Source organism: Anopheles funestus, chromosome 2RL (genome assembly GCF_943734845.2).
Source record: "Anopheles funestus chromosome 2RL, idAnoFuneDA-416_04, whole genome shotgun sequence".
NCBI lineage: Eukaryota > Metazoa > Arthropoda > Insecta > Diptera > Culicidae > Anopheles > Anopheles funestus.
In genome coordinates this window covers 75,934,021-75,955,945 of record NC_064598.1, presented here as the reverse complement: position 1 = coordinate 75,955,945, position 21,925 = coordinate 75,934,021, and the positions used below count along the sequence as shown (strand labels likewise).

At 42.3% G+C, this 21,925-nt stretch overlaps 2 protein-coding genes across 4 annotated transcripts; one reads left to right on the top strand and one right to left on the bottom strand.

Annotated features, from left to right (window-relative positions):
* Positions 1-3: 3 nt before the first annotated feature.
* LOC125763912 (villin-like protein quail) lies at positions 4-18,416 on the top strand. Of its 3 annotated transcripts, XM_049427636.1 has the most exons (6): positions 4-877; positions 2,248-2,450; positions 15,402-15,611; positions 15,694-15,902; positions 15,967-17,815; positions 17,902-18,416. In XM_049427636.1, exons 2-6 carry the CDS (start codon positions 2,409-2,411, stop codon positions 18,235-18,237), a joined length of 2,646 nt encoding a protein of 881 aa, XP_049283593.1. In that variant the 5' UTR covers positions 4-877; positions 2,248-2,408; the 3' UTR covers positions 18,238-18,416. The 3 variants fall into 3 exon arrangements, with proteins under 3 accessions (XP_049283593.1, XP_049283594.1, XP_049283595.1); XM_049427637.1 differs by lacking the exons at positions 4-877; positions 2,248-2,450 and adding an exon at positions 7,499-8,901; XM_049427638.1 differs by lacking the exons at positions 4-877; positions 2,248-2,450 and adding an exon at positions 13,401-15,325.
* Positions 18,417-18,566: 150 nt separating this feature from the next.
* LOC125763919 (engulfment and cell motility protein 1) lies at positions 18,567-21,785 on the bottom strand. The gene is made up of 2 exons (XM_049427650.1): positions 21,532-21,785; positions 18,567-21,472 (listed from the first exon to the last, which is right to left on the bottom strand). The coding sequence occupies exon 2, from the start codon at positions 21,377-21,379 to the stop codon at positions 19,211-19,213; it is 2,169 nt and encodes a 722-aa protein (XP_049283607.1). The 5' UTR covers positions 21,380-21,472; positions 21,532-21,785; the 3' UTR covers positions 18,567-19,210.
* Between the last annotated feature and the right edge of the window lie 140 nt (positions 21,786-21,925).

Sequence of the window (21,925 nt, the reverse complement as noted above, 5' to 3'; positions counted from 1 at the left end):
CATGTTCTAGCGCTTCGTTTTGCCAAACAACGGTGTTGCTCAAAAGGCAATAATTAACACTCATCAACATGTAAATCCTGAAAAGCTAACTAAATACCAATCTGTCGTAACAAAAACTGTTTTTACATAGCAAAGGTTTTCTTGTCGAGTGAACCACGCGCTGTAGATCTGGCTCAGTGAAACGATCATACATACATTCATCGGGCTTCAAATGAAACATCAAAATTAACCCCTCGTTGGGTATGATAAAGACCCACACACACTCTGAATGAGAGCAAAAAAAAAATCCCACCCATTCGCGGATATTCGGATACGCAAATAGCACCGGAGCCATGGTCCGGTAAACACGCTGCCAATTTACTGACCGACGGCTTTTTAGCTCCCTGTACGTACAGCATAGAAGCATAGAGGAAGACAAGACCGCCTAACGCATGCCATGATATGCATATGGAATGTGTTAAATGTATGCTCAAAGGCGCAGAGGGTGGAAAACTGCAGTCTCTACGATGTGGTGTAACGTCGGTGATAAAAAAGTGCATTACCGATAGGCGAAGGAATCGTTAAATGGACACTCATCGATGCGCGTAAATGTTTTAGGAGAAAAAGAAATGATCATTGTTGGTTTTTTTTTCTTTACCCCAGGGCGTAGGATAAAAAAAACCAGAACTAAATACTCTCTTTTCTACTTCACTTACGCGCTTGCAGTGTGGGGTTTTGCTAATGGTCTGTTTTTTTTTTCTTCGTAGCAGTCAACGGTTCCTCGCGAACTCAATCTTCGCTAATCATATTATCATGCATTTAGTACCCAGTCAGTTGTCGGCGATATCGCGCGAGTTTTGGTTACAGTTTTGTGCAGATCCCGCTACACAGTATTGCGGTAAGCTTTTAGATCATTTGTTACTATTTTGTGAAGCGATCGGTGGGATATCGTTTACATCATTTGAACAAAACCAGCTAGTCACACGTTAATCGATTATTGGATGATCGATCCAATTTGTTTCCATGATGTGGTAAGCTCTTTAGCTGATGGTGTCTAGTGAATGGAACGATCATTTATGTGCGAAAGAAGTGCAGACACTAGTGCAAATAGTTGTACAATCTTTCCCAATACAGATAGTAAAATGTTGCGTTATTGTCAAAGTGATAGTTGGTAAACGCTTAAGTTCTCTACAATATTCTTCAAACAATTTTAAATAGTATTACCAAAGGGAGAAGGTAATATTTATGAATGGAATTGTATAAAACAAACCCTTTTGAAGGAGCTTAAGCTTTTATGAATCGAGAATTAGGAAATAGTTATTTGTTTAAGTAGTAATATTGAAAAAGTTGGAACTAAAACCCACCTTGATGTTTAGATTTGATGAAAAAACAGAAAAGAAACATATTTAGTATGTGTACAATTATCGCCGCCAGTGTGTACTGTTTAACAACCACTGTGGCTGGGTTGCTTGCAAAGTGACAAATGAAAAGAAGTGTTTGACAACAATCGTGTGACAGTTAGTATACCGTAGAAGATGATGTATTGTGCTAGTGAAAACCAACGCTTACTTCCTCCCGTTTCTGCGCTGTTGGTACAATAAACACACAAATTTAGACTAACATTAACCACGGCCAAACCCGGGAAGTGTTGGGTGTGTGTGCGCTTTTCCGAATCCACCACGGTCACCTACTATTGTTCCGTCGAACCGTTGTCATCTAGCTGCAACGCCGTACCACACCGGATCACGGCAACTCCCCGTGTGTGGGCGAGCCCAGCTACGTTAGGGTACGGAAAGTAAAGAACATCCCCCATACGTTTCCGCCGACCGTAATCTGCCCTACGGTGGCTACCCCAGTGACGGATGGAATGCAATCCAACAATAACTTCCCTTCCCAGGCGATCTTCCCAACCGACTCCACGCGGGCTGCACGGGTAAAGCGGCTAATTTGCCTTGAAGGTAACAACCCTCGCCACGAACACAAACACTCTTGTGCGCTATAGAACGGTTCCTGTACTCGCATCACCGTTGCAGCTCGTGGCTAGTTTTCCATGCACCGCGAACGGTCGGATCGTGCGTGACAGTTTTCAGACGATTAGTTGAAAGTGAAATTCGCTCCCCGACGGTCGACGATCTGTGACGCTCGTGCTCGCCCATCATAGTGTTGTGATTTCTACCATCGATTAACGATCGCCCAACGATCGTTATGCTGATTAGCCAAAAAGGAAAGGTTTTAAGGCACTTTTGTTTTTTTTTGTGGCTCGATAAGTGATTAACTTTTAGCCCGGAAACACAAATCGACCAGTGGAAATTGTCAAAGTTGCTGGAGGAAAAAGCATCCGAACGAGGAACTTAGTGTGACTATGCAGTTGAAAGTGGATTAAGATTCAGTGAAAACAGTGAATAAAAATACGCAAAAAATTGTCTTCGATGTACCACGAGAGCAAAATGATAAACAGCACTACATTTCAGGTATGTAAAATTAATAAAATAGTAACTTTTTACTAAACAATTGTGATGTAAGTTAAATGGCCTAAAACTTAATTAGCAACGTATTGTTTTCAAGAGATGTTGGACTTTGTGGAAAATTATAAAGAAAGTAAAAATCGCTTCTCTTCTATCGAGAATATCAAATTATTAATCGAATGTTTTAGCTTCAATTATGGGGAAGCTCAAAAATAGCAGAAAAAGACTAAAGTTGCTGCTCAGTTAAAGCTTTTGCCGTTTTAGTGGTTTTATGCAGATCGTTGCTAAATTTTGAAAAACGCCGTCTTGTCTAGCTCGACCGTAGAAGAAAAGATTTATACAGTATATAATCTCTAGATCCCGCCACAGGCAATTTATTTATTAATTCCTGAGTCGTTCTCAAGCTCTTAGAAAACGTGCAGCTGCAAAGAATTTTCTGCAATCATTCAAAAGCTTCATTTGTTTTTCAAAAGCTATTTACAATACTAATTATATTCATTCACAAAAAGAAATTAAGAATGTTATTTCGGACACATTTTTAAGACCAATTTTTCTAAAATGTCACGAATTAAGTTAGCGTCCTAATATATCGTTATAGCTTACGAATGCCCAAATGATCAGCTGTTATACATCACATTTTTTTTAACCTGCTTATTATGAATGTTTAACCATGTTGAGAAAACGAACTTAATGCAACACACAACCAGCACAGACCGACCCGGACCCCTGCGCCAGCTGAACCATAAATTACCATTATTTAGACGCCTATTCATCACCAAAACCCCCCGCCAGCAGCACCGCTATCGCGACTTTACTGCACAAACTTCCGGTGACATCGTTCTACTTCCACCCGTTACTTTCATTTCGCCAAACGGCGCTGCCTCGGTAGAGAACAAACAAAAACGGAAAGCTCCGCCGCAAAGAATTTGTTGACCAAAAAGGGAGAAGAAAAACAAGAAAACCAGAATCATCCCCGTAGCTCATTGTGCTCACCATGGGGGGGAGGTGCTTTATATTTTTGGAAATAGCTGTTGGTACGTAAAACGTTCACAGGTAACCGATGGAATGGTGATGGGAACTAAAAATGATTCCTCCCAGAACGCCAACAAAAGTTAACCTCCCCCGTATACGGGAACAACCCATCATAATATTAATCGGAGGGGAGTTCGTTGTTGTTGGGGTGTGTGACAACATAGGGGCTGAAAAAAAAATGAACTGCCGTAGCAAATGAATGATTCATATCTATCGTCGGAATATGATGACCGTAGTGGTACATGAGTTATAATGTGCAGAACAGGTGCTTCGAGGCAGCATTCTTTCGGCAGCACCAACAATGCGAAAGAATTCAATACTAATTGTTTATCTAGATGACTTAATCTATTGTACGATCACTTTTGGGTAATTTTTTCCGCCCTTTTCTTCAAACTTATCCAGCAGAGTTGCTGGCCAAACACTCGGCTGAGGATCCCCTTTGATCGCTTCTTCCATTATGCTTGAATGCCAAATGTAATGCAATATTGCCAAACCTTGCGGAAAAGCACGATCATACCCTTTTTGCCTTTTCTTGGTGTTTACCCCATAATCTACTGACAATCATTAGCCAAAAAGGAACGAAACGTTCGCTTTACCATCGTCGATCCGAAGCAGTTGCGCAAAAATGATCGAAGCTCATCTAACGCAGATGCTTTTCTCCCATGCCTGATGGGAGACGAGCTTGTACCAAAAACCCCAACACACAGGGGGGGGGCAAACAATCTCACGAAAACCAACGATGGGTTTGTCGCAATGGAAGAAAAGCTTCACGAGGGAAGTTACTCCCAACTTCCATTACAGTATCGCCATCGTTTTGCGCACTTTGAAGGGTGCTTATGTTTATCGTTTGCAGTCACATACAACAACGTGCACGAAGGGTTCGTGCTGTTGTGGGTACGGCCACCAATTCCAAAGATTGGTGGGGTGGAGGTGAACCATGAGACGCTGGGAAAAGCTGCACCAACGAAAACCAAACGTAACAGAAAGGTCAAAGCCGCTGTACGCTAAACCATAATAAGAAGTTTTGTTAACCGAGCACCCAGCACAGTCAAGGGTTGGGAAATGTGTGACATACCGTACGTTAGGAACGTACCATCCCTAAATCGTGTAGATTATACGCATCACACTGATCGCCCGTAAAGGGTGATGAACTGCACGAACACGAGGTGTTGACGGGCAGAATGCACAAATCGAATCGTGAACACATTCCACTTTTGTTTCTAGCTACCGAACCAACAACCGGTGGAAATTCGTGAGAGAAGAAAACATTGATTTATGTGTTTTTTTTCTGTGTGTTATTATTTTGGTCTTCTTGAGGGGAAAACGCGAAACAAGAAATAGATGAGATGATTACAATTTTCTAGCCTAACAACCGGGGCTTTTCTCTTCTCGGAAACGGCCATTAAACGTTACACACCCCCCGGGGTGTCCTCGGTTTCCAGCGCTAGAAGCTGTCGAAGAATGTTCACACGATTCGTCACATGATAATTGGTCGTGGCCAGCTAATGCTACCGGGTTGATGTTTTTGGTTCAGTGTAACAAAAATACACCAAAACAGAATGTGCTTGAAACAACCGTGTCTAATGTTAATTATTACATACGGATGGTGATAGTTATCTGTTTTGAGAAGCTGCAGCAGCTTTGTTAAGCGGGAAATTTTGAAAAGATTTGAAAGTTCCATTTGAGTTTATGATTGGAATAAATTTATTTTAGAATTTGTTATCATTTCGATCGATTAATTATAACCCTGTCAGCAACTGTTTGTTGCTGATTGTAGTTTTAATTTTATAAATTTTTAAACTAGTAATAACCAAAAAACAATAGAACAGAAATTTTTTTAAACTTATCATATTTGTAATACTAAGTCTTTAACTCTCCTTTACATTGTCCTAGCTTAATAGTAGTCGAAAATGCAGCGGTTGCATACTATCAGGCGCATCAATCTGATAATTTATTAAGGGAAAAGTTTTTTTTATTTTCCAAGATTTAGTGCTTTAGACTGTTCGACAAACCAGGAGAAATTCAATCCACAATCTACATACTATTGAACTAGACGACTCCCTGAGACCTCCCTTGGATAAAGACACCAACGTCCTCCTATACTAAAATGGCAATCGCACATTCCACCATGGAAGTCTCATTTTGTTATGTAAACATTGATTGCAATTATCTACACAAAAAAACTTCACTACAAACACACTCTGGTGCCGCGACTTTCTTATTAATAGTGGATTAATTTTCCTTTTATGTTAAATATGGTCGCCCTGTAAGTTTCTGCAACATTGTTTCGATTCAGTGTTTCTTACAACAATCATTAAAATTATCCACCATTTTTTGTTGCTATTTAAACACAAAACCCATTTCAAGCGATCATCACACAAAAAGTGCTAAAGTAAAGGTGCTTTCAATATGGGAGGGAAAAACAACAAACACACAGCGGGTAAACTAAATTTGCCTCTCTTTTGTCGCATTCGCTACACATTGCCAATCGTAATTTCTTTGAACTTATTCCTTTGCCTAGTTTACAACGGTCCTAAACAAACGTGTGCACACACACACACCATATTCCCCTCCCTTTGTATGGGACGCAAGCCAGCAACGGGGGATGAATTATCTTATGGTTCTTTTTATTTTATTGTCCGTAAATTTCTTCCTATCAAGCTGGTAGGTCAGAAAGGTAGTTGAGGGAAGAAAGCATTACGAAGGGTGACTTCGAGGTGTGTGCAAACAATCGCAAGAAAATTGCGGACAAAATGCAAAAAAGGGTTCCACCGTGTGCCGCTAAACAAACCGTCACCCGTTTGACACGCAGTTCTTGGATAGCCCACGATCCAGGAAGCAGAAAATGCATGCTCTGGTGAATCATTTTCCTTCGTGAGCCTTCCTCCGATGTGCTCGTGTCGTGTAATTTACCGGTTCAATGAACTGGTAAAAAGAATGATCGACTTTAGGTCGCTATTGTTAGTTGTTTGCTTTCGTTTCTTTCTACGCTTTCGTGCGGCGCTTCTTGAGGGTGTTCTGAGGCGACGATTTTCCCCCATTTTTAAAGGGAACTTTTTTCCTCGATGGAGAAGGAGAAGATGGAAGACGGAACCCTTCCACAATTGTTTGTGCGTGAGTGGAGCATTTTGTGTTTCCCTTGCGCGATTAAAGTATCATTTCGTTTCAATGCTCGATCAAACTGATCTGGCGATCACAAAGCGTAGAATGAAGTGTGTACGATGGTAATAGCCTGTTCTCTCTGTAAAGAAGAAAGAAATCCCCAAATACATCCGAACGCAACTTAATGTCACACCGAAAAGGTACCGAACCGAAACGATCAAATCGAATTATTTACGGTTCATTACTCAATCAATTTCGACAAACAGCTTTACAACTGGGGAAGGTGGTGGGATTAAAACCACAACGTGCGAGAAAAGCCATCGTAAGGATGTGCGACAGAAGAATGGGCGTGAGCATATTTGCGAGATCGGTGTTTTTAGCTCAACCACGGGAAAGGAGCTTGTACCTTAAGCGGATTGTGATCGTGTGCTCCATATTACATACTTCTGTGATCGTGACGTTCAAAAGGGATCACGCTTAAGAATTATTTTTTTTTTCTTTAAGATTTATTTCAATTTAGAGTTAAAAATTTAAACATAAATATGGTCTATTAAATCGTTTTAAAAAAAATGGTCTAGAATTCAGTAGATTTTGAAGTTTGTCTGATCTTGAAAATTAATGTACAGTTGTTCGTACTGGAAACATTTTTTCGTCTTTCAGCATCTAAAAGTTTGCTAAAATAAATTACGTGTATTCTTATTTAAATATGGAATTTAAAGCATAGTAAGAAAATTAATTGACAAAGAACCAAACTCGTTTATTTCTTTTAATTATTTTACGTTTAAAAACGAAGGGCTTTTTTATATTTTACACAAGATTATAAAAGCTTTTCAAGAACCTTTATTTCGATTTGAAATTGCAAAACAAATGTGCCCTTAAATATACTGACAAGGAAGATTTTAATAGGCACAATTACACCAATAAAATAGAAACAATTCAATCATCCACAGGGGATTGCAACTTAACGAAAATCAAAGCGGCCTCATTGACGCGTTTAAAGCTAGGTTAAGAAACCCCCCATCATTATCATAATAAACCCTTATCATTACATTTGTCTCCCTTATCGGTCTACATCAAAGGAAAATTTCTGCTCAGCATTATAAGATACTTGGTCATGAGAATGGGGGTCTTTCTCCACAAAACCTACCTTAGGGGATGCCCCTTTTGGCTTCCGAGCGGTACGTTGTTTATGTATCTAACTACTCCCGGCGGGGGACGATTATGTGTCTAACTAATCCAGCACCGGACAAATCTGACGACCGAAAACGGATACGGCTAGTTTGTATGTCCGCTAGCCCGGAAATCTGCCACCGAATCGCCGATCTCGTTCACTATTTTCTCCTTACCTTCACCCCACACAAACTGACCTAAAGCTTGCGCCGAAGAACCGCCAGCAAATGCCAAGGGATTAAAAACAGCAGGCCGGGAATGAAGGTTTAGCAGTAAGTAAAAAAGAGAGAAAGAGAGAAAAACAATCCCGACCGCTATCAAATTTCTCGTACCCGAACCCGTTCTTCGGAACCCCCCCAGCCAAAACCGTAACACCATCAACAACTCCATCATAGCCGTGGAGCTTTGTTTCGGTTTCATTCCGGTACCGTCGCTCGATGCGCAACGTTCGTCGCTTGCTGCAGCGCGCAAGTCTTTCGTTTTCGATTCGCACTTCTTAGTGCGCGTTTGTTGTGGTTTTTTTTTGGTTTATTTTTCTCCCGGAGGAAGTTCTTTTCTTTCCGTTTGCAGTTACTGCAATTAGACTAATCGGTTTTTGTCGTGCAGTTAGTGTGGGACCCTGGCCGAATGTTGAAGAAAGATTTAAAAAAATTGTCGTGCGTGTGTCATTGTTAAGGTGAAACACAAAATCGAAATAACAGTCCTGTGGTATGATTTAGTCAAGGGAAAATTTAATGTTTCTAGTGTTTAGAGAATTTAAAAGAAAAGCACACACACACACTTATACCGCGCAGTGAACCGGTACATTACGCGTTAAACCAATTCGATGTGATTTGTGATAGTTTTACGATAATATTCTCCGGCCAGTTACGGTGCGTTTGTTGCTTTCTGTGCGAAATCTCGCGGTTCCATCCATCGACAATACGACGGACGACTATATACTAGGCAAACGAAAGCCGGTGGAAACTCGTCAGCATTAATCGTGATAATTATTCGTTTAGCAACTGGTGCCTTCCGTGCAAAACGTTTTAGGTTAATTGGTTTTACTAGACCGTTTTTGTTTGCTGTATTGTAAGCGTGAGAAATAGAGAGAGAAAAGCGTCTATCTACTATCTACAAGATGCAGATACTGGATATTAATCAGAAAGATTTTGTACGTATTAGTTGTTATTTTTATCTTTTTTTCCACAGCAGAGTAGATAATTAGTTGGTTTAGTATATTTTAACATGAATTCAATTCCATGCCTGCCCTCTTGGTTTTGTATAAAAATTGTTCGATACAACTTTTCCTTAGTAATTTTAAGAACGAATTTTAATTTGAAATCAAAAATATTTTAATTGTTTTTTTCTTAACACTTTCGAAGTTGAAAACCCCACATAATCGTCATCGATCATGATATATTATAAAAAGAGGTATTCTATTAAGTATATAAAAACAATTTTCTTAGATATGGAACCAAATTTCCCTGTATATTCCTACCAACAAACGATCTTATCTGCCTTCTAGAGTTGCTTGTATACAACAACAAAAACATTATTGTTCTTATTACGCATGTAAAATCAGATCATCAAACGATGTTCAGTGTTGATGGATGCGGAAACACGTCCACATTAAAATCATCCACCCCATCATCCACACGCACAAAGCATCGGCTTTTCGGTTTCGAAAGGGCATTTCCATTTGCACACCAGTAAAACCCCCTAGCTGCCCTATTGCTGCAAGGCAAATCGGTGTAATGAGCCGATTTACTACCTTTTTTCTTTTCACCCCTTTCGTGTTGTGACTCCTTTCCGTTTTTTTTTTTACGGAGACAAGCCACCACACGGTGCGCAACACTTCCTTCTTTCTATTTATTTTATTTTTTTTGTTGCCATCATGCCATCATTCTGCACGTCCGCCTACGATGACGGAATGGACGACTGCAGTCGGTTGGGCTTGGAAAGGAAATCATAAAAATGTAATCCTAAAATCAAGAGCGGCTTACACCGGTCGGGGGTTTTATCGGAACACCACAAAGTACTCACTTTTTTTTACGACAAGCTAACATTATTTATGTGTTTGCTGCGGAAACTTAGCTAGAGGCACACTGATGGATGGATGGATGGTCGCATTTGCAGTTGTACCGGCAATTTTAGCTCACTTTTATGAATATCTATTGTACGAAGACGTTTAACGTTGAATCCAATTTCTTCGGGCAACAATGAAGGGAAAGAGTAATGGATTTACCTCATTGTGTATAATGCATAGAAAGATTTATTATTATTATAATAATTGCGGCTTTTTTTGTACAAACGAAGGTTAAAGTATTTTTAGGTAATTTTCTAAAATTAAAATTCGCCTATTAAACTTTATTACCAAATCAAATTTAGCTTATTAAACCTTAATGAGCATTTGATCTTTCTTAAATTATTAAATCCACAACCGAATTTAATATTTTAATGAAGCTTCTATATGCCTTAAAACTAGCAAAATAAAATGTTTTCCTCCACCATCTAATATGCGTCATTAAGATCTGCCAAGGAAAAAAAAAGAATATTTAATCTTCCGATGATCTATTGCTTTTTAACGTACTTCCTCGCGTGCATTTATCATTCTGCAGAAAATCCATTACCCATTTTTTCCTGTCCTATTTCTCCATATTTCAATCGTGCTGCATCATGTATAGTAGATTATCCGCCCTTCATTATCTTAATCTTTGTCGTAGTTTGCAAACTTAGTACGATTTTCAATACGATGATGGTTGGCAACAAAAAAGGGCTCATGAAGGAAATGTATACCATTCAATTATCTTCCAAGCTGTACGTGCCACCGAGTGCTGCACCATCAAGTCAGTCATTTCAAGTTTTTTCTTCCCCACAACCACGTATATTCGGCTTTGTATAATGTTAATCTTGCAAAAAAGCCAGTCATTCAAATGAGTGATAAGATCAAGAGCGATCGAGCAAATTGGCACTTTTGTTTAAAGGAAAAAAGGAAAACAGAAAACATTTGCTAAACGTTTTGAGTACTTTCTTAACTTACCTTTACCAAACTCTTATCATGCTTCGTTTCGTGTTTGGAAGAAATGTACTTTCGTCTTAACCATCTTGTCTCACTGGAAATGCAACTGCAAGAAACTCACCATCATTTAGCGTATTTGAAACGTAGAAAACACATCGAATAAATTAAATTAAAAACTCCCTACGGTCGGGAAATGGTCGGCACGCGTAACTAGACGCATCTATTCTCCATTTTCTCTTTTTTTTCCGTTTAACAGCCAAATTAATTAATGGCCTCTCCATTTCCATAAACCCCGAAGCATTCATCTCGTCGGCAAACGGTTTTGCTTGCTCTCGATTACGACAACTTCCACCGAAAAAAAAGCTACAATAATTTTGAATAAACGTACCGCGAGGGAAAACGGAAAAAGTTACTTCCCTAATCTGGGAGAGCAAAAAAAGAACGAGACCGGAAAAATATGTATATTTGCTATTCGTTTCGCTTCATCCCGGGGGCCGCGATTTGCCGTGTCTTGTAAAATCACCGACAAATTGACGTTGATGATGGTTTACACAAATCGAACCATAGCGTAAGCACACGTGTTCACCCTCAATGGGTTCCTCCCTCTCGACGCCCAGGCCACGAAACACCCAACCAAACCAACCTCCGAGATTCCGACGAATCGTTCCACATCTTACTTTCGTTGCGAATTTAATACTGAGTCGATAGTTTTCCGGTCCGAAGCTAGTGGATAGGAAAGCAACTGCAACAAAAACCGGTCCTTTACGATCGATCATAATTTAGCGCATGTTTTGCGCGTCTTTTCAACACCCTTTTGGGGGAGGAGGGTAGCTGTTGTGGGTTGATGTTGGGCGCATGCATTTTTAGCGTCGATTCGATAGAAATGATGAAGTTGCATGAAATGCTTGCTCCGATGAGCACCGAAACGATGAGCAGACCGAATTGACAGGTTGCGATCGGTTGTGCGAACTGAAATGCATTCACCAGGTGGAAAATTGATAGGGGAAAGTGAAAAGATATGTACAATTTATCAAAAACATTGAAGTTTAACAGGAAAGATGTCAAACATGAGGAATGTTTCAATTACCATGCATTGATCATCCTTTTGCTGATTAAATATTGATACAAATATTACTTGATTTATTATTTGATTATTTTTTAACTGTAATACATTTTTTTTTCTTTTACGAATAATTAATAGTTAACTTTACGAATAGAAATATCGTCATATTGTTTGTCAATATGGCTTATACAGCGTTGCCTTTTCAATTATTTTTTTTTCGAAATTTTTTCCATAAGGCTAAACTAACATACACTTGTGGTAAATATTTATCTATTTGGTAAATATTTAAATATTTATTATTTATTATATTTTTTTACATAATTTTTGTTTCTCAGAATCAACAAGAATTCGGTACAAGGAATACAAAGAATAAAAGATTCCTTTTTATATTATTTTATTATTACTTTTTATTTATTTATTTTTTTTTGCTCGGTTAGAACGGCCTGGCCGTATCAAGACTTATTTTACCACGTAGCAGGATAGTCAGTCCATGCTACGGGGAGACGGTCCGGATGGGATTTGAACCCGGTCCCTGCCGTGTGGACGGGCGCCGTTTTTCACATGCACCACCGGGCCGCCCCAACTTTTTATTTTTATTAAGTATTTATTTTCAATTTTCCGCCCGAAAAATTAGCCCAATAAGTTAAAAATTGTAGTCAAAACCAAAATTTAAGATTTTTTTTTGCTTCAATTAGCCTTGAATGACTATATGTTTAAGCAAGTGGGAAGGAATATTTTTAAGTGGATTAATAATGAGCAATTTTAAAGCACTGTCTTCTATTTTAGCTGTAAAAAAAGAATATTCAAAATGGTAAACACTTCTCTGAAACAAGTCCAGTTGGTAGATCATACATAGTTGATCGCTTCACCTCAATCGAAAGTGGAAAACGACACATCATGACGATTTCTCGATGCGGAAAATTACACTTCTTTTATTGCTTGCCCACACGTACGTTTGTTGATGAGAAATCGGCTGTAAAACAACGGAGCCGAACACTCGTCAAACATCATCCACCCGCTGTACCAACAATCCGGAAGCCAGACAACGGCTAGCGGACATGTACGATGCAGATCGAGCGGCACGAGTGCAGCAACCGCACTTGCACTTGCGTTGCACTTTACACGCTCAGGCATGCAAATATACCAGATCGCACCTCCGAACGGTCAATGATCGCACCCGGCATATTCCCGCTCTAATGGTTCGCATTGCAATGCAACTTTTTTTCTCTCTGCCCCCTCTTGTTTTGCATAATCTCGCCTTTTCGCACCGGGTTGGGACATAAAGATAATGCGCACCGTGTAACGGTTGACTGATGGAAAAGCAAACGTTAAAACTTAAACCACTCAACGGCAATATACTAAGCGTAAAGCGGGTGGGATTTGAAATCGTACCACATTGGCAAAAGGGAAGCTTCATGCCCGGTGCGGTCGCCGATGGGGAAATGACAGCTTCCATCATTTTCCCTTCGGTAAACCACAGCCCAAAAGGGGCAAACCTTCGGTGAACGGTTTTCACAGTTACAAGTTCCCATCCCATCCGCCGCCTCTAACTCCCCGGGTAACAGATCCGAAACGAATTGAATAAATGAACATGCTACATGGCAGAGCCCTCGTGTTTTCTTTCCTTTTCCTCTGCTTTGTTGAATACGGCCCCAAACCGTCAACATCAAATACCGTCGTAGCGCAGCAGGTGTAAATGTAGCATAATTACCGCCTGCGAAGGTCATTAATACGCGTTTAAAAGGGGCCGGATAGGAAGACGAATCGTTAATGCTCTTGGCATCCAAACCACAAAAACGAAAACCATCCATTAGGTGAAAGAATGTTTTTGCTCAAAGAGTAAACGTATGCACAGCTTGGTGTGCATTTGAATATGGCCTTTCTTGCGCTATTAGCAGCGTAACGTACCAATAGTAGGTGCTATCTAATTAAAATCATGCCAAAACGGTTAAACCACACGAGAAACAAAGCTTCTAATCGGTTCAAAATGAAAGTGACCAATTTACATAAAATTGGACAGTAAATGGAATGGCCCTTCGACGTTAATGGTTCCAAGCTTAGGTGGATTTACGATGGAAAACGAGGCATAATAAAAAAAAGGTAACCCATCAATTATGTGGTGCTTTTTCTTGTGATGAAATACAAAGATGATTTATCCGTTTGAAATGGCCGAAAAGATTGGAAGTGACTGGAAGAGGGATTACTTTAAAGCTTCATTTCAGGTGGTTTATTAATATATGAGCATGTGGGACTAGAGGGACCCTGTTTAGCAACTGGTTTTTCGTAGAACTACTATGAGGAATTCAAAAAGTGGTTTGTTTGTTGATAAAAAATGTAATTCTTGCGATCAAATAGGTTAGAATCAAGAGATACATAAATGCCTTCACTATTAGGTGGGATCAGTGCGAAATAGTTTATTATGAACCCTTGCTTTACCTGAACAAAATCCTCCCCTGAGACCCATACAGACGGACATAGTTGCTACATTCAGGAAGTTTACAGCCCCAAGAATCATCCATCCAATGGTGCTTTATTGTGCAACTTTGTTTCCTACTATAAACTAATTTACTGAACCCACGTTGTCACAACAATAGGTGAATAAATATTCAATAGAACATCGTTGGCGTGCTAACAAGACAATGAAACCATAGGGTGTAGGTCATACGAACAACTTCACCCTATTATTTCAATCGCAATCGCTAACATCCCCAACCAAAACACGATTTCATTTCGGACATTAGATCGCTTGAAGCAGAATGATCCAGAACAATAGACGAGAGCCCTAACATGCGCCATACGCATCTTGAACAATTCTTTAGTACCACACGCAAATGTCTCAACAAAATGGGTTTCCACAAACCATTTCAACATGAAACATTCAAAACGGGACACACCTCGCTAAAAGGTATCCATCAAAGCTCTTGTACATCGTTCAACTGGAATGATCACCTTCCGATGGGCCACTACCCACCGATCCAAAACAGCCACCGTGAACAATCGGACAAATGGCGGTATAGAATTTCAAACCTCCCGATCATCAGTATTGCCCAAGAACAACGTCATAAACATCAACCGTTCCCTCTCAGTCATTAACCTCAAACCATGGTACATTGGTTCGTGGTTTTTTGGGCTTTTCCTTTTGTGAGAGCTTACAGTACAAGCTCTTTACCAAAACTTTTCAGCATGTGGTTTAAATTGATGGATTTGGTTGCTTTCGTTGCGGTTCCACCCATTCTAGTGTGTCGCCTCAGGAGAACGATCGGCCGATTGCGGTAGCATTATTTGGTGTATTGCGCCAAACCGTTGCCGATATACCGCCGAAAGGCATGCTGATTTTCCTCTCCAACGAGCCGTAACATAACCGTTGCACGCATGGTGGCCTGAGAATGGGTGACATTTTCCTAACGCCATCTCCAAAAACTACTGTCACTCGGTCCCGTTGAACACCACGCACAACCTACCTATTATACATAGTAGCTATTATAGTAATTTTTGCATTGTCAGCTGGAAATGGTGTGACCTACAATCTATTCTCTCCGCTCATTACGGTCAACCGATTGCTAATGCTTTACCTTATCTCGTTTTGCAGGATCAGAAGCGTCCGGTGTACGAGGACATCAAAATTGATACCGCGTTCCGGAAGATAAGTCCGCGCTCGATCGGCTTCCACATATGGCGCATCCAGCACGATCATGTGGAAACACTACCGAAGGATCAGTACGGAACGTTTTACGACGAGTGTGCGTACGTTATCTATGCAGCTTCACTAACCGGAACCGGTTGCGATAAGAACACAATCGTAAGCAAAACCGTCAAACGTTGTTTATCTTGCGTCCAGATAAAACAAAATCATGGCCTCTTCTTACTCTTCTTCTTCGTAGAGTCGCGAAATCAAAACAGCCGGTGCAGCAATAGAGCGCAACATACACTTCTGGCTCGGTGCGAACATTAGCGCGGAACGATCGAAATCGGCGGCATATAAAATTATTGAGCTAGATCTGCATCTTGATCACAAAACGACGCAATTCCGTGAGTCTCAGGGACACGAAGGCATACGCTTTCTGTCCTACTTCAAGGACGATGGTATCGTGTAAGTGGAGAAAAACAAACCCGCAATCAAAAGTCTATTATTAACGCGATCGTTTGTTTTTTAGTGTACATTCCGGAACGGATGCATCCTCAACGCCGACCGAACCGCGGCTGTATCAAATCTCCGGTACAGCTCCACAGCGTTGCATCCAGCAGAAAACGATCAGCTGGCAGTGTTTCAACAGTGGACAGGTAATGATCCTCCAGACGGCGACCATCGTGTTCGTTTGGATCGGTCGATCAACCGGGTCGGTAGAACGCATCTTTGGCATTCGGATGGGTGAACGGTTGAAAAAGCTGCACAACCTTGCGGAGGTAGCCATCGTTGACGATGGTTATGAACAGTCGATGAGTATCGACCGAAAGGATGTTTGGAACGGTTACCTAAACCTGGCGAAACGTTTCGTAAAGCCAATGCCACTCACACCGAGCATTAGTGGTGATACGCTGCTGAAACTGTACCAATGTGACACCGTGAATGGAGTGTTCCGGGTGGAGCTGGTTAAAACGGGCACGTTGGAGCAAGCTGATCTGTACGGTCGGGACAGTATCTACATAGTGGACTATTTCCCGTGCGCTATCTGGATCTGGATCGGGCGCAGCTCGCAAAAACAGAACCGCGCCGAAGCGATGCGTCACGTACGAGGGTATGTGATCAAGAAGGGTTACCCGGCCAGCACACCCGTAGCCCGCGTGATCGATGGTTTGGAACCGGCCGAGTTTGTTAGTCTGTTTCCCGCTTGGGTTAGCGCCGATATCAACGGGAACACGGTGAAAGGGCTGTCGGAAAAGTTTGATGCGCTTACCTTGATACAGCGCCCACGGATGGCGGCCAAGATACAGCTGATGGATGATGGTTCCGGTGACATGACGGTGTACCAGATTGGAATCGATGAGGTGAAAGAGATTCCGCTCAAGTACGCCAAAACGTTCTACTCCGGGAATTGTTATGCGGTCCACTACGAGGTTGCATGCAGTACGGAGAATGCGAACGGTTCGCTCCCGAACTCCATCCGCAACGTGGTGTATCTGTGGTGTGGGCTGAATGCGCCACCCGAACATCGTACCCTTGGGGAAGCATTCCTGAACGAACTGTGCGATCATTTGAAAAAGAACGTTGTACAGGTACGCATAACGGAGGGCATGGAACCACCACACTTTTTGCAGATCTTCAAGGGTGCTCTTATCGTGCTGAATGCACAAGATCCAAGCCTCGAGCAAGGTGGCGGTGTTGTCAATCTGCGCAAATACCCAACAAGCTTCGTGCTGAAGGTGGTCGGCAATACGACGTACACCTGCAAAGCGGTACAGGTGTCCAGCAAAACGCTCTACTATCCGGAAGATTGCTACATTCTCAAGGCACCGGACAACGAGGTTTGGATCTGGTGTGGCCAGTACTCGACGGGTGATTCGCGCGAAATGGCCAAATCGATCGCGTCCCAGCTGGGCGAGTACAATCTCGTCATGGAGGGTAACGAAACGGACGAGTTCTTCAATTCGGTCGGCGAGAAGTTCCTAAAGCAGCTGATAAAAACCACAGCGGCGGGTAACATTATTATGCCGGCGGTACAAATGAATGTGGCCCAAACGTGGGACCATTCGGTGATCGGGCTATATCGCTGCCAGCTGCTCGAGGAGGGAAAGCCTACGCTGAGACAGATCTTTGGATTTACACAGCAAGATTTAAGGCCCGACAGTGTCTTTCTGCTCGATGCTGGTAACATCGTGTACGCGTGGGTTGGTGAGCAAACGTTGCCCGAAGAGCGTGCCCAGTGCTGGGATTTGGCCAAGCAGCTGATCGCTTCCCATCCGGTGCAGCGCGATACGGCCATGCCGATCGCAACGGTTCGCCAGGGCGAAGAACCGATCACGTTCGTTGGCTTCTTTGATAGCTGGGACAAGAAATATTACGAGGTTTGTGGGAAAAGCAGTCGATCGCACGATCGTGCGTTTAATTCCTCACACACGGACATATTAATATTTTTTCACCCTCTTTTCAGACGTGCGCGCTGTATGAAAATCTGCGCACAGCGATCGAATATCCAAATGGCATCGGTGCGGGTGGACGTATTTCCGGTGCTCCCATACCGGTGCCCCGCTCATCCGTACGAAGCGACGATGGCAGCAGTGATGCTTTCGATCGATACCAAAAGTATCCACTTGATATGCTGCGTGGCGATCCCGCCAACTTACCGGCCAGTATCAATCCGACGCGCAAGGAGATACATCTGACGCACGATGATTTCGTGACCGTGTTCAGCATGACGTACCACGAGTTCGAGGAACTGCCCAAGTGGAAGCAGGTCGAGCTGAAGAAGCAAAAGAAACTGTTTTAAGGATTGATGCATGCGTTAGCAGTATTCCAACACTCAGAAAATTCACTTACAAAGGTGTGTTAGTGCGCTCTGGTGCATCTTATTTATCCTGTGTCGTTATGTTTACATTTTTTCTTAATCAGAAATTTTTAATGAAGGCAAAATAAACGTTCACGTTACACGTTTTTCTTTGAAAATAATGCAAATCGAAATTTTTAAAGCAAAGAACCAACGACAAAATGTATAGTAATTCCAAGTGCAAAGCTGATATCCTAATATCACATTTTTAAATCAAACATATTTCAATGACATGCAATACTAATTCTTTCATAAAACCATTTCCATGCAGATTTCTTTTTACTTTGATATAAAAAGTGTATATACTTTTATTACCGTATCCAAGGGAAGATTGCCTCACATTGCTTTTCTTGTCCAAGCATTTCCATTGTTGGATAAGTCTACATAATTTTGGCTATTTGCTTATAAAGTTTGTCTTACGCTATCCACCAACTCATCTCCTCATGCCATTCTGCTCTCCATATTTGATGTATTCCACAGCGTAAATGCAAATCAACGGATCATCGAATAGAACTCTTTCAGTAAAACTAATAAAATAATACGTTCGCGCACGTGTTGATGCTGTTGTTAGAGTAAGGGAAATTGAGTACGGTAAAAATATTGCATGGAATATTTGGTTGTTTTTGCTATATGATACCGATAACACACTTAGAATAACTATTTTGCCTGAATTGCATCACTGCATTTCTACACAGATAGAAAACCATTAGCACAGATTCCTTAGAACACAATCTTATCGTGCAATCGATACGATGTATAAGATATGGAAGAGAAAACATACCTGTCCAAATTGAAAGCAAACCGTGTGGATAATGTTCGAAACTTCTAGTCTGATAATTTTAGTTTTGTTTTGTGTCACAAAAACTTTGGTTTAATTTTATAGTTACGCTTTCATTTTTTGTGGTTGCAAAACCGCTTAACTGTCGAAGCAAAAGTCGTAGTTTTCCGGCTCCGGGGGGATCGCTGGTGGATCCTTCGAAATGTCTACCCCCTCCGTATCGAGCAACCGGAGCTTGATTTCCATCGAAAGTAACGTTTCAAAGTCCTCTTCCTGCTGCTTGCTCGTCATCGGCTGCCCAAGCAGTGCATTGATACCGTCCGTCCAGTAGTTGAACGTGGCCTCATCCGGTGCGATAAAGTCCAGCGTCGGTTGCTCGCTGCTTTCCGGCACGAGCGAAAATCCTAGCGGGGTGGACGCTTTCTTCGAGCGCATTTCCTTCATGTGGGGACACTCTTTCCCCACCAGCATCTGACGGATGTCGATTACGGGCAGTTTGTTCGAGAGTTCCTCCAGCGTTGGGACTGTCTTCTCGTCACAGTCCCCGTAGTGAATGACCTTGTGGTTGGGAGACAGTCGAACGTACCAATACTTGTCCCGTTCGCGCTTACCGCCAGAGTACTTGCAGAAGCGTGTACCTACGATCAGATACCCCAAGCGCTGCTCCTTGATTAGTGCCCGTATTTCGGGCGTTATTTTCTTCTTCAAGCTCACTATTGCCGATGCGGTTGATTCGCACTCTTCGCGCGAGGTGCGCTCCTGCTGTCGCAGTGTCGTGATGGTGTTGTACGTAAAGGTGTGAATCTTCGCCTTGAAGTCTTCCAGACTGGCCGGCCGACCAACGATGCTCCGCACGATCTGTTCCCGTACCACCGAAAACACCTTCACGAAATCTTCCGTCGTGGCACGCATGTCTTTCCACGTTTTGTTCAGCACCACGATGCAGATGCAGAAAAACTCCTCAAATGGGTGATCGTGCGTGAAAAACATGGGATAAAACTCTTGCCCCTGCTCGGACGGCGATTCGCCGATGCGGAAGATGTCACACAGCACCTTTACCAGCTCGATGCTGGTGCGCCCGAACGGACACTCGTGTTCGTCCGCCCGGCAACTGTTTTCGTGCACCACTTTTGTGTAACTTTGCGTGTAGTTACGTGCGAAATAGATCATACAATCCAGTGCCAGTGTGCCGGGTGGTGTTTCGAAAAAATCCTGCGCCGGATTGATGTCACACTTAAAGCCCAGCTTTTTGTAGTGGCTCGAGTAGGACGAACCATGCTGACGCCGCGCAGTCACATCCGGCATTGGATCGACACCGTCCGCCTCGAATGCTATACGACGGAGCTCTTTTATTTTCTCCTGCGCGTCCTGATCCTGTACGTCCATGGCGGTTTTCATGCGCTGCTCCAGCAATCCCAAAGTAAGCGTTTGCAGCACATACAGCTGGTGCGCCATTTCAGCACCCATCGACGGCGTTATCACACTATTGATAACACTCCGATACTGCTTGGAACCAAGCGTTGCCGCCAACAAGCGTCGCTTTGTATCGTCCGCCTTGATGAACAGCGCATTCAGCAGCGCAATTGTATTCTGTTGCACCTGCGTCCGGGATGCATCACGCAACAGCTTCAACAGTGTTTCAAGCGTAATTTCCTTCTCCACTAGGGCATACTTATTGCTGCTCTGTACAATATTTTCAAGGATTGAAAGAGCTGATTGAATGATTTCCGGCTTTGACGGACCATTTATGAACGCCACATTGCGCATAATGAACGATGGTTCCAGAATGTCCCACGAGATCGTACCGTGTTCCATTAGCTGTACGAATGAACAGAGTGCCAAGTCTAGAATGCGTTCCTCACACTCCGCGTCCTCAATCAGCGCAATGATTAGGCGCAACCCTTGCTCCTTGATAAACTCCAACGCAAACGTATTGTCCGCACTCAGCACCTGCAGCTCTTTCAGTTCGGTCACCTTCTCATCGTCGGTGCCGCTTCGCAACTTCTCTAGAATGTCGTTGGTCGTTTTAGAAGGTGAAAAGCGCAACTTTAGCACCGTGCCATTTTTCACCTCGTTACGGTTCTTTTCCGTCACGTAGTTGATACCATCGAACTGAAGGGCGTAGCTTTCCGCATCCGGTATGCCCCAGGAGCTGCACAGATTCTGAATAATCGCACTGAGCGGTTGCCGCTGGTCAAATTCGATCAACTGCGGGTACATCTGTGGCGTGTTGTCCACATACTCGACCGCAATCTTCACGATGTGACTATCCTTAATAGCTGGCATTTTGCTGTGTTTCGGCAACATCTACGCTACTGCTGGCACACCCCTTTCCTGACTGGCACACCGAATCCGAGACGGATGTGCTGGCCCCCCGTTGCAAATGAGCGAGAAGCTAAGCTAAACAGATGGACGAGTTCATTAGATCATGGCACTACTTTAATCGTCTTGTATTTTACCAGATGCAATGGAAAACTCTCGGTGGTAAGAGGCTTGAACCTGATATTTTATCTCCTGTACGACACGAACATCAATTCGTTTTCTTTGGTGTCACTTTTTTAAGCCAATCAAGCCAATCTCTGCAAATCACAACAATTCACTATGGGGTACTGCTAGGCCATATCATTTGACAGTTTGAAATTATTACATTTCATTCATAATCAAAAATCAATTGTTCTGCTTATTTCATACCACCCTGCGCAGACTGTGTGCTTTATTCTGTGAATTATTGTTTGGTGCAACAAAATTGTAAGCACAGCCAATACGCTAATCTTTACAATTTTCGAAACTTGATCAGCATTCTCAGAAAATTTGCACACTGGGCCTGATTGAGTTTCTAGCCCAAAATTCAAT

Bases quoted from the DNA above. Each gene is read 5' to 3' on its own strand.
- LOC125763919 (XM_049427650.1), bottom strand. From the start codon at position 21,379: ATGTTGCCGAAACACAGCAAAATGCCAGCTATTAAGGATAGTCACATC.
- LOC125763912 (XM_049427636.1), top strand. From the start codon at position 2,409: ATGTACCACGAGAGCAAAATGATAAACAGCACTACATTTCAG. The intron at 2,451-15,401 runs GTATGTAAAATT...CTCGTTTTGCAG, and splicing joins TAAACAGCACTACATTTCAG to GATCAGAAGCGTCCGGTGTA. The intron at 15,612-15,693 runs GTAAGCAAAACC...TCTTCTTCGTAG, and splicing joins GTTGCGATAAGAACACAATC to AGTCGCGAAATCAAAACAGC.